This window comes from Arachis ipaensis, chromosome B5 (assembly GCF_059453495.1).
Source record: "Arachis ipaensis isolate K30076 ecotype BB chromosome B5, ASM5945349v1, whole genome shotgun sequence".
In the NCBI taxonomy this organism is placed as follows: domain Eukaryota; kingdom Viridiplantae; phylum Streptophyta; class Magnoliopsida; order Fabales; family Fabaceae; genus Arachis; species Arachis ipaensis.
In genome coordinates, this window is record NC_142440.1 from 159,301,112 (window position 1) to 159,314,535 (window position 13,424).

Below are 13,424 nucleotides of genomic sequence, written 5' to 3' on the forward strand. Positions count from 1 at the left end.
ATTGTATTATTTTAATATTAAATTATAATACGCAGACTACGTATTGTATTATTTTAATATTAAATTACAATACACAGTCTGCATATTGTGCTTGCACAGAACAGCGCCTCCAGAACACTGTAAAACCCTATTTTTTGTAACATTAACGTAAAACTCTATTCACTCTTCCATATTAAAATAAAAAATCCACCAACTAGTCACAATAAAGATTAATTGATGAGAATATCTTTATATCTATATCAATTTACCTCTTTACTGGAGAACGCCCCAACTATGGCACTTTCTCAAATTGATCAGAACTTCAACTCAAAATAAAATCAAATTATCAATCTTTAGTAACCATGAATTTATAAATGAGATATGATTCTAAATAAGATGTTATTACATACAAAAATATTATTTATATATTAAAATTAATCACTGTGTATTTATATATAAATATATACATAACTTAATTTATTTTTAATGTGTATTCTATCATTTTAATAATTAATTTTAGTGTACACCTAACTTAATTGTATTATACATTATATTAGTAATAATAATTAATCAAACTCGATGCAAATTCATTATCTCCTCATTAGCTGTTATAATTGGTATCCAAATCTTTAAGAAAAATACAACTTAAATCCATTAATATTAATAGGGGTAAGAAGATTATAAAAGATTATAGAAACTATATTAAATTTGACAAATCAAAATTAGTTAAATTGCAAAAATTAATATTCAAAATTTACGACTAAAATTTATCATAATTATATAAGCATGCTTATCAAGTAGTCAAATAAATTGGCATGTTAATCAAATAGTAAAATAAGTTACACTTTTACATGTTTCTTTACTTTCATTAAAAATTGTTATTAGTTGTTAAGAATCTATATTTTATTAAAAAATTTTGCCTATATAAAGGCAAATATATGTACCATTGTTATTTGTTTTATAAAGTAAAAAAAATAAATTAATTTCTGATTTTTTAATCTGTAAATATTTAAATCCATGAGGATTTGAAAATATATTTAAGTCTCTTGTCTCTTTAAAATTTGGACACATCGATCTTGTATCTAACTTGTTCCATTTTAGAAACTCTCCCACGTAGGCATCCGTATCGGCCAATTCAATATAATGGGAGTCATATTTAATTTTTGCGTTGGGTCTGATAAAATTAAATGAACAATAAAAATCAATGTATCCAAATTTTAAAAAAATAAAAAATTTAAATATAATTTTAAATTTTCAAAAATTTAAATATTCGCGAGCTAAAAAGTCAATCATCTATTTATTCTTTCCTAGTCAAAAGATGTTTTGAAGGGGTGTTAGAAATATTCTTCTATTATATGAGTGCTATTGATGAGTCCCAGACAAAAAAAAAAAAAAAACATATGATAGTACAATATATTTGAATAAGTAATATCAAAATTTCACCAAAAATGTCAATAAGCTCAAAACACAAAATGCTAATTCTCTTTGCCCCTTTCTTGGCGACAATACAAGCTATGAGCTATTTTCTTTCTTAAAATCTGAAAGTACACCACAGATTGCAATGCAAACAAAAATAAACCATAACGAGCTATTATGATTATGATTTTTGGTGTGTGTTAGTATCAGTTTGTGAACAAGCCGAACCGGGACTCTGCGCTTCACACTTTCAGATTCGCACTCAAACGACGTCGTTTCCTCATTCTTACTCTTCTCCTACGCAAGGAAAAACTCACCATTCCCGACATTCGTCAATCGCCAGTTTCTTCTCATCAATTCGTTCATAGAAGAAAATGAAAACTAAAGCAAAAGGTAATTCCTAAACATTCCTAAAATTGAAAGTAGAATAAAATAAAATAGCGATTTACCTCTGATTGAGATTGAGATTGCGACGATGGAGCAGCTTCATTAACGATCTTTCCATGTTCCTTCTCTCCCAATGTTCTCATCGGAGAAACTCTCTGTTCCGATCAAAATCCAAAACAGAAAAAAAAAAAAGAAGAAAAAAACGATTTCAGAATTGAATCGAATCGAAGAAATTCTGAGAGAAACTAATTTTTTATTTTTTATTTTTTATTTTTACCATGCATCGATATTTGAGCTCCTTCAAGCGGAACAAGCGATCAACCTCGATCTCGAACTTCTTCTGAAGCTCTCCTCTGTCTTCGAGCTCCTTCATCATGGCGTCGAGCTTCGCGTCCTTCTCCTTCAGCGCTGTCTTCGTCTTCTCCTTATCGATCCTCATCCTCTCCAGCTTCTTCTTGATCGCGCTCAGCTCTTCCGCCAGTGACGACGCCTCGGGGAGTTGCACTTCCACCGGAGCCAACGCAGCCGCAGTATGAGGAGGAAGAGTAGCTTCCGCTGCGGCGGTGATCGCGATAGTACGGTTCTCCTTGTCGCGGACGGGTGTGATCTCGCAGAGTGGTTCAGATTCGGGCTTGGGCTTGGGCTTCGGCCGGAGATCGGCGGGCGAGTTGTTCTTCGGCTGGAGTGGTGTCCGGCCTGATCGCGGCCGAGGTTTCGGAGGTATGGAAATCGGAGTGTGAGTTTGTGTTTACGTTTGCGTTTGCATTGTGGCGTGTTTGGATGATAGGTTTTTATTGTTATGTTTTGCAGCGAAGAAATGGAAAGTAGAATGGAGAAAAGGTGTTGGTGGTGATGGAAAGTTGAGTGAAGAGTAGAGTGTATTTTATTTTGAATTTCAATGGAGGGAGGCGCTAACGGCTAGTGCTTCTGTTTGTTCTTATTGGTATATTGACTATTTTCTATGCTTTATTAAAAAAAAAAAAAGTTCTACATTGGATGTTCGGATCAATTTTTTTCCCCTTGCTTTCTTGAAAAGAAAAAAGAGGATTCATAATTTCTTATACAATTTTGATTAGGCTTGAACTAGATTTAATTTGTTGTTTGTTCAACTGGCTAAATTCTTATATTGAGAGTTTGAGACTTGTTCCAAAACAAACCCTTGTTTATAATGATGCTAGCAAGTTTTATAATGATCTAGCAAGTTTGCCACCACATCTTGTTTAGCTGTGCCCCTCTAGTAGCATTTCTAATAATAATACTAAAAATCTAACAAAAAAGAGTATCCCCAAAAAATATATTGAAACTGGTGAAAAAATATTAATTATTATTACATGCAAAAAGTAATCAATTATCAAATTTATTATTTAAAAAATTATTTTAATACGTAAATATAATTTATTATGTATATTCTTATTACATACCAATCACTTTTTCAAGGTGGCAAAAGGCGATAAAAACCGAAGAGAATGCTAAACTAAATAATATTAAAAACCAAAAAGTCTGAAAAGAAAAATCTATGAAACTAACTGTACAAATGCAAGCCTATTTTACACCATAGAAAATAAAAAAGACAATTGGTAATTTGGTATGGTATTTTTATGTCATCCTTGGTAGGCTTATTAAAGCTTCACTATATTTTCGATTAAAAGGAGTATTATTACATGGGAGTTAGCAGACAAAACATGTGAATCAAAGATAGTCCATTGGAAGATCCCAATCATCTTCATTATCCCAATATCTTTGATTAGGTTTCTTTCTTCCAAGACTTTTCCTTCTCCTTGAAACTCGGCCATATGTCACAGATGGTTCAGAGTCATAATCTTCAAGATCATCCATTGAAACTCCTACATTCTGGTTGCCAAGAAACCCTGGGACAAGCAAATAGGTTGTTTTATGATCAGCAAGACAAAATAAATAAATGAGTCAATGACATTTCTTTTAGTAGTAATAATGATTATATAGCAATAGAGCGATGCTATCCAACTTGGTGTACGAGACAAAATGAGCACATAAGATATTTTTCTTCAATGTTTTATTGGGAAGTCAAAATGTTGTTCTGTTTCCTCGCTAAATTCTAAATCGTCCCCGGAGTAGAAAAAGGGCACCAACTATTTCAAAAGAAAACGAATTCAATAAAACCAAATGGAGGAAAGGGTATTTTTGGAAGAAAAAAATTTAATTTTGACCAGAAAACTAAAACAGGGCGAAATAAGACGTTCAGAATAAAAATAGAATGTTTGGAACGTTAGGGACAAAATCAAGACTTAGCCCAAATGTTAGGGAGTAAGACAGTATTTTACCCAAACTAAATGATATAATTAGACTTTTACCAACCAAATAATATAATTAGATGACTTTGCTTAAAAATCTATGGACAATAGCCATAAAACGGAGAAACCAAAATAAAGTATGAGAATCACAAGTTCCCATGTACAAGCCATAATAAGCATGGCTTGATATATAAGCAGGAATCAAAACTTTCAGCAGCCAAGAAACAGAGGCGAAGTATATCACGAAGCTCTAATCAGAAAAGGAAGCAATGTTGCCGAAATCAATATCCTACTTAGTTCGTTAGTCGTAAGGGCAAAAGAAAATGTAAAATGTGAAATAGTAATGTGATACACTCGTACACTCAAATTTCCATTATTGAAATGAAGGTACCTTTGAAAGCCTTTGTATACGCGACGTTGCAGCTTCGCGAACCACAACAGCATCAGATACTACTTCCAGTACATCCTCGACTAGCAAAGAGTAAGTACTTACCTGAAAGTATGGCAATCAAGAATTATAATTTGTAGACTAAACCCCTTAGGAGTCACAAATGATCAAAATGAAGGAATTGTGACTTGGATTTGTTAACATAGGATGTAGACTTCCATTTCCAATTGGATTGGCAAAACTTGCATGCTATTTTGAGTTCTGAACTTGGTTTTTTATTAACCTTACAAAGAGGCACTGATTTACCAAACTTGAAGGGATAATTGATAGTCCAAATGAATCAAGCTCAAGTTCTTCAACAGCACCTGAATTGAGGCTGAACGTGTATCCACGCACCTAAGAGCTTAGAGTTCCCTTATCAAATAATTGGATATAAATAAATATGTGAAATAAAAGTAGAAGAATAAACGTATAATCACCTTTCCAATATTCCGTTGAGAGGGTGTCACAACTTTGTATCCAACCTATCAAATAATAATATGATGAATCAATTACCACCTTAAAAATAGTCCTACCTTGTTTCAATTTTTGAAGTGTGGTAAAATAATGGTGGCACCACTAAATCATATATTAAATTAAATGGAACTGCTTCCCATGATGACTTATTGAAAAGGGTTAAGGCATGGGAAAAATCGTATAACAGGTATTGGATTTTGCATAGAAATTTAGAAAACCATGATGAAGAGCACTTTGCATTTTGGCACAAATGACCAAAATAACCGATCAGAACCAAAATCATACATAAGACCAAAGGAGATCATCTAAAAGTATTTGATCTTGAAGAAGAAATAAGAAGATATCTTCATCTTACTAACAAGTAGTTGAAAACTTGAACACAACCATTTAGACATTTACAACATGATATTTTATGGTAAACGGTTCCCAAGATCTGAAAAAAGGTTATCACCGACATTTTTATGAAACCACTTAGTTTCAATCCTACATAATGTTTTGTTATCTCATTACACTTTGTCAATTATGAATAATCAATTCTCATTATTTCTACTTTAAATGAATGATACCAACTTCAGAAGACATCAGATTCAGATATCACATTCACATAATTTGGAGCATCATCACCGTCTAACAAACAAGGATAGAGCAAAAGCATCTTACATGAACACAATTCATAATAACCTTTATTATTTAAGCAACACAACAAAGTGAGTACCACTAACAAATATCAAAAGAGAAGATTTCTCCAACATATTCTGCCAATCAATGAACCCTACAATAAATCTTTCAAGAAAAAATAATTCACAAGAAAGAATCATATAAAACTTTAAAACATACCAGGGTCTCCAATCCAACCATTTTAAATTCGTTGTCTATCATGCTTTCATCAGGGACAAAGACGACATCCCCGACCTGAAAAGAGAACCAACAGAACACTCAACAGCATGAAAAACACATGAGGTCACTAGCTTGCAAAGCTAAAAATGCACACCACATTCAAGTAAGACAGACCATAAGACAAGGTCGCAAAACCATAGTACAGATTCATATTGGAATATAGGGGCGTTGGAAATTTCGGACAAAAAGCTTGATCTGGAAGCATCTACATAATTTAACTGGTAGCGGACCCGAATGGTCCTCTCTACATGTTATTGCCGGGTCCTATCTACATGTTATTGCAGGCAACAAAACTCCTCCAAAAGTGAAACAAACTAAAAAATGGTGTAAAACACTTGTAGCAAAGCATACACCATAAAGCATTCAAAATGTGTTATTCCAAAATTTGTTATACCTGACTAATGTCCTCCAGAAGGAAGTTATCTGCATTCCCAGAAAGCAAGTTTGGCCTCATCTCCACAAATAAAACCATCCACTGCACATGAAATTCACCAAAAGGAGATACATCAATAAATGTGTGCTTAGACTAACATAGTTTAAGTTCAATATAGCTAATAATCAATATCCAAACATGCTTAATGCTTTCCACCCCAAAGAAACAGGTAGCAAACCAGGAAAACAAACAAACATTATAAATAAATTCCCCAAAAAAGCATGCTTTACATTTATAGCTTAAGAAATGGTCACTCACAGCAGTGGTGTCAACCCAAAGCTGAGTAACAAACCCCAAGCTAAGAGTTATACTAATGACCTGCTTAGGCAACAAATTGGACCTTCTAATCCCATCCTTACCACTAAATTTCTCAACTTTAACATCATCTTTTCTCAAATCATCATTATCATCATCATTTGCAGCACCACCCTGAACCTGAACCTTAACCAAATCATCTTTAAAAAGTAATTTGTTATTAAAGATAAAAAATAAAAACTAAAAAAAAAATATTATTTAAATGTAATAAATAAAGAGTTAAGATTTGTTCAATTAACAAGGATGATAATATTTCTTACTTAATAAAAAGCTTTAAAGATGAGCATTGTGTTAGACTAGACATACATGGTACTAAAACCATGTATTAATGAAATTTTTCACTTAGAGCTTATTATTTTATTTTATTTTTCAACAAAATGTCACCACTTCTCAACCTGCCTAAGAAGTTATGTTCAAATACTCAATAAAATTTGAGTAAATATGAGAGTAGTTGAAGTATTTACATGACCTTCAATTATATTATTTCAACCACAAGTTTAAAAGTTCATTTGATTTCGCTTGTACATCTTGTAGAAATGAACTAAAATGGTATACTATAGCCAATTGAATCTTATATTTTTTTATTGGGTACATAGAAAACAATTGGAACAAAACTTTTTTTCTATGGATGTTATCTCCATTGATGTTTCTCACTATAAACAATCTAAGAAAAATTCAATTTACTGTAAATTATATAATTGAAACATATCCAGTACACCATTTCAGTTCATTGAATTTCAATTATTTGTGTTGGTTCATTATTAGAGGAAAGTTTAACCCAATGCTATGTTTTCACAGCATAAAAGTTACATTAAAATTTAAAATAGGGATACTTATTCTTGTTTCAACTTACTATTTATTATTTAAAAGTAATAAGCTTAGATCCTTGCAAAAAAACGAAGGCAAAGACATTTAAAACGTCTTTAAATAAAGACGGTAAATTTCATCCATTGAAACAATAGTCAAATTTAATAGCTATATTCTTGAAATGGTTACTTTAGGTTTGACACTACAAGAAATAAGGGGTTTAGCCACAAAAAAAATCGTAGCTAAACTCTAAGATAACCGTAGCAATCATACATTGGCCACGAAAGAATATTTGTGGCTAATCGGGGGTTGCATTTTCAATTTGCCACGATTTTAACGTTATTAGCCACAGTTTTAAACATCATGGAGACCTTCAAAGAGCCACAATTTATATATCATTGTCCACGTATAATGCCGTGGCTAAATAATTTGTGCAGGCCGGGTTTTTTAGCCACAATTTTTTTTGTGGCTAACGTTGGATTATTTAATCACACTGTTTTGTGGCTAACTCACTCTATTTTTCACATACAATCAGTGGCTAATTTGAGCTAATTTGCTCTAATTGAACAATTTTATTAAATTAAAATTATATTTATATATATAACATTAATAACAAAAATCAAACTTTTTAAATATATAATATCTAACATTTTTTCATAAAAAAATACTAATAATAATAATAATAATAATACAAGTCTAAACTTATATATAATAAGAAATAATTTTTTTTAACATAAATAAAATAAATTCTAATCCCTTCTAGAATAAATGTATTTAAAATTTCAACTATTACTTATTAAATACACAAATTAAATGTCTGGCATATCACTGGACTGTATTTTGATAACAAAAATTTATACAGAAGCTGCCAACTGAATCTTGCATTGGTTTCTTCATATCCATAGCTTTTTCTCTGAAGTTTCAACCAGCTTCTAAATTTATTACACGTCTACATTTTCAGCACCAAAGACTTTTCCAATTTACAACATTGCTCCACTGGCCATTACACCCAGAAACCTACCAATAAATTTGCGTCATTATCTCGACTTTGTCCATGCCCATCAAGTTTCATAATGTCTTTTTCATCATTCTTCAAATGCCAAACTTGAATTGTTGTCCTTTTGACAGTTGTGATTTCTCCTGTAGAAGTGTCTACAACTGAATACAAAATTGAATAAAAAAAATAAATTAAATATTAGAACTCAAAAAATTACGTAAAAAAATTAAAATTTCATATACCTTTGATATTCACGGCTAAAGGGTCATTATAATCTTTTCTGGTAGGTGTAGTTGCTTGAAACTTATTTCGTCCAAATCTTCTGCAAATTCTTCATTGTTGTTGACCTGTGGTTATCATAGTTCTGCTAAAAGGTCTCTCCTAAGTTATTAGGTTTTTGCTCCACGAAAAAATCTGCTAATTAAGAAAGAAAAAAAATTCAGTATTTTGAGTTTGGAAGATACCTTCATATGATAGGGTTCATATAGTGTGGTTAAAGAAAGTGTCTTCAGGTGCTGCACAAAAATAGGAGTTAAAAGACAACGTGAATGATGGGAAGTTATATTGGAATTTGTCCGTGATTAGTGATTACTTTAACTTTCCGCCAAAAACTACTTCAGGTTAAGCGCACATTAAAATTTTAAATTTTAAAAATTCAGCTTGGTTATTATTGTTTAGATTGTCTTTTAACTTTTTTTAATCTTAAGAATATTTTTTTCCATTCTACTGTTTATTATCTACTAAATATACTTTAAATTATTTTATTTTTAATACAATAGTTATTTATTTATTTATTTTTTAATGGTTAAATATGATTAAAAATTTAAATTTAAATTTAAATTTTGAGTCTGTAATATTTTTATCTTTAATTTTTATTATAATAACAATAAATAACCAACAAACTACTTTAATAAATATATGACTCTCACAATCTCTCATTTCATGCGGTTGATAGTTGACGATTTAAACAATGCACTATTATTTAATTATTTACCTATTATACACGAAACAATATAATAAGAGTTATACATTAAGTAAGTTTTGCAAATATTTTTACCTAAAAAATTTAATGTTTAATAAATTTTAATTACTAAATTAGTTACTAAAATTTTATTACATTAGACAAATTAATTATCACATGAAATTGTTATAAGAAATTTTACAAATCAATTTCTTTGTTACTTAACAAAATTGCAAACTTTTATACAAGTGACTCATAAATTAATTAGTATTAATTTTTGTATAACGAAAAATCATTATAAAATAATTAATTAATGAAATATACCAATTAAATAATAGTATAAATAAAAAATTTAATTCATAATTTCACAAAATAATTTTTAAAAAGATAATTGTGCATATAATAAGAATACAGTACTCACAAAAATATACAGTGAGTACTAAACCATGTAAATAAAAATTAAACTTTTTTTATTTATCCTCATTTTTTAAAATTTAAAAAATGATAAAATAATTTATTTTTAATAAAAACTAAATTTTTTTGTTATACTTAAAAATTATTGAAATTTTTATTATCTACTCAAATTATATTATTTTAGCTAAATAAATTTTATCTTTATAATTAACTCAAATATTAGAATATTATCTTTATTTTTATAATTTTTTGTTTTATCTAAATTCATTTTTTATATTTTTAAATTTAATTTCATAAATATGTATTAATGCCAGAATATTTAAAAAAAATGATACTATACATTAATAAACTTATTTAAGAAATTAATTTATTCAAAACAGGATAGTCATGACACGTTAATGTAAGCAGGAAGTACATGCGTACAACTACGAAAAATATTGTGTGTGGCAAAAGGTTAAATTTTAGCCACGTAACAATGTTTCGTGATAAATAGAAGATACACTCATTTATTTTTATCACGATTTAGTATTCGTAGTTAAAATTTAGTGGCTAAACCCCGTTTTTGTGGTAGTGTGATATCAATTTTTTAATTTATTTAAAATTTAAATTTTTAACAAAAAATTTATTAGAGAACTGTTTTATCTTTTTATTATTTTTTATAAATTTTATAATATTATTTTTCTGTTTTCATTTCATTCATATTTGATACTTTTTTTATTTTGAAAATTTAATCATCTTTATAGGTTGAATTTTTTTTATAATTTTATAATTCTTTTAACAATTTTTTTATTTTCGAAGATTTATATTTTAATCTACCAATTCTTATTGCTAATTATTCCATTTTTAGTATAGCAATTCTTATTTTATTTTTGAATTTTTTAAATCAAACTTATTGTAAAATTGAAATTTCGGAAAAAAATGATTTTATATTGATTTAAGAAATTAAGTGTTATTCAAATTAATATTAGTTAAAATTATTAATTTTTTGTCTATTAGTTTGGCTAATTTAATTATTTTTTTTCTTAGATCTTTTGATTTCCTTGTTGATTCAATTTTATTCGTAGTTTACGTTTTTATTATTAACCCATAATTTTTAGAGAATATTTTTTAACTGTAGCCAAGATAAACAACTTTAGAAAAAATTATATTTGCCTTGTTTATATCAGTGGTGGCCAAATAAAAAATGTTACGTCTTGCATTACACATAGAGGCAGGGCTGAAATTCTTGTGAAAGCTACATGATACCGTATTATTGGGAGTAGTACCAAAATAATTAATTTAAAAAATAAAATAACTTAATGGATGGATTATTTATTTCAACTCCTAGTGATTGAAATTCTATTAGTGCTGGCCAATCTCTATCAACCTTTATTTTGGTGTCATTTTGCAGTAGGTGAGCGAATTTTTTTTTTTCCCCTTTTATTTTCGTTATTGAATCATATTTTAATTTCCCATATACAAACAAATAAAAATTTTCAAATAGAATAAAAAGAAAAAGAAAGAAAAGGATACAAAGAAAACTTTAGTTTTGCAATGGTGCGCTTCATTTATACTTTCTAAACCATAGTTTGGTCTAACAAGAAAGTAACCTTTGAAGTTGTTACACATTAAAATGAGTATGAAACTCAATTTATATATTTCAAACTATGGTTTGGACTCCTCCCTCTATAGAAATTACATATCTAATAATATGCTTAGTGTTCTAAATTAATCTTAGCCACAACTAAGACAGTGGTTTGTTCTTATTCGTTAAAAAAACTACAAACTATAAGCGTGTGGGGTTCTTTATTGTCCTGTTGTTTTTATCATTTTCTACAAGTTGATGAGGATTCTTTACTCTATCCCTGTGAAGCACGGACATTTTACTGAGTTACCGTGTTTGCTGCGTGTCGGACACATTTTGGACACGATACTCACCGACACTCGTCCGACACGCGTGTTTGTTGTGTCCAAACCGTGTCTTAATAAAAAATAAAAATTTTTTTACCGGACATGTTTGAACACACCTAAATATCATCACGTGTCAGCGTGTCCAATCTTATTCTTAACATATATTTTTGAAATAAATTTAGATATAGTATATATTATTATTTATTAAAACAACAAATATTTTGAATACTTGATATAATTAAAATAAGATATTAAAAATAATTAAAAAATTAATTTATATTTTAGTATCAATAAATATCGAAATTCCATTATGATTTATCTAAAAAATACTTTATATTTTATATGTATGCGTGTCCCTGTGTCTTATAAAATTTTAAAATTCGTGTGTCAACGTGTCCCGTGTCGGTGTCAGTGTCTGTGCATCATAGCTCTATCCTTTTGAATCCAAGATATTAGGACACTGCAAAAATTGAGCTAGCCATTTGTTTTCATGTGTAAGAACCACTGGAACTTGGATAATGGATAACCATAGAATTATTAGCAAATAAAGAAAAAAAAGCAATTGCTCTCTAAATATGGTTATTACTTTGTAGACAAATTAATTAATTAATTATGTCCTTTTTGGTCTAAGAAAAATATATGTTTTCTTAGAATAGAGTTGGGGGATGCACCATATGAAGGAATGGAGAAAATGAATCCATTTAGTTTATGAGTTACTGCCATGTTCAAAAGCATTGTTGTCAAAATGGGAATTAACTTTTATTTGTTATTATTTTCTTTTTGCATGGCGCATCTTCAAAATTATGGGCCTAACTTGATTATTTTGCATTTAACTATAATAATCAAGAAAGTTGCGTGCAAGCATAATGGAATTTGGTTAAAATCTAAATTGCTTTATTAGGTCACTAAGATCAGAGAGTAGTTATATTTACTATTTGTAGTTATGCAATAATATAATTTTTTTTTTGTTGCATACGGTATTTTCTAAAATCAAATAAATTAAGGATTAATTTATGGTGAAAACTCAGGTGCAGTTGACTTTATGTGAAGTTGATCGCACCTGAGTTTTCACTTTAATTTATTATATATCTAAATTTTATTTAAGAATTTGTCATTAACTACTTAATTAATCCAAGTTAGCTTGTAATATTCTTCTTTTAGCTCTATCTTAGTGAATTTAAGCACAGTTTGAGCTTAATTTAATTAATACATAATCTATTGTGGTTAGGATATCAGATATCAACTTATATATTTATTAATATCATTACCATAATCTTCATTAAAAAAATTTGAACAGGTAATTGTACGAATTTTTAAATGATATATAATGATTTTTTTTTTCCAACTAACATATATTTGCATGTTGCTGGCACTCCCAATAATAGAGAGCTATCGCATATAAATATAATATTGACTAAGGAAAAATTAAAGTAAGTATTTTGCATGGCTAATTGAATAAGGCTCAGTATATTTAATAAATGAATGAAACAGATATTACAACACATACATGTATAATATATATACACACACACAAAAGATTATTTAACACTAAAAATCCCCCCAAACTTAACAATATTACTTGGTTAATTATAATTATTAAAGCTAGTTCCTAATAAATTTTTATGAATTGGGTTTGGATTGGAGGAATCATCAACATCATTAAAGTGGACTTTAGGCATACGAGGAAAATTAAATCCTTGGATTCGTAATTTATTTCTATTATGCATGGAGGAAGTGGAAAAATAGGGTCCACC

General features: G+C 29.0%; 1 protein-coding gene and 1 pseudogene across 2 annotated transcripts; both read right to left on the reverse strand.

Annotated features, from left to right (window-relative positions):
• Positions 1 to 1,345: 1,345 nt before the first annotated feature.
• LOC148566407 (uncharacterized) lies at positions 1,346 to 2,548 on the reverse strand (annotated as a pseudogene).
• Positions 2,549 to 3,398: 850 nt separating this feature from the next.
• LOC148566408 (uncharacterized) lies at positions 3,399 to 6,899 on the reverse strand. Of its 2 annotated transcripts, XM_088486380.1 has the most exons (8): positions 6,862 to 6,899; positions 6,646 to 6,741; positions 6,248 to 6,328; positions 5,794 to 5,868; positions 4,920 to 4,964; positions 4,747 to 4,836; positions 4,444 to 4,545; positions 3,399 to 3,650 (listed from the first exon to the last, which is right to left on the reverse strand). In XM_088486380.1, exons 2-8 carry the CDS (start codon positions 6,670 to 6,672, stop codon positions 3,627 to 3,629), a joined length of 444 nt encoding a protein of 147 aa, XP_088342506.1. In that variant the 5' UTR covers positions 6,673 to 6,741; positions 6,862 to 6,899; the 3' UTR covers positions 3,399 to 3,626. The 2 variants fall into 2 exon arrangements, with proteins under 2 accessions (XP_088342506.1, XP_088342505.1); XM_088486379.1 differs by lacking the exon at positions 6,862 to 6,899 and having other exon boundaries at positions 6,646 to 6,835.
• Positions 6,900 to 13,424: the final 6,525 nt, after the last annotated feature.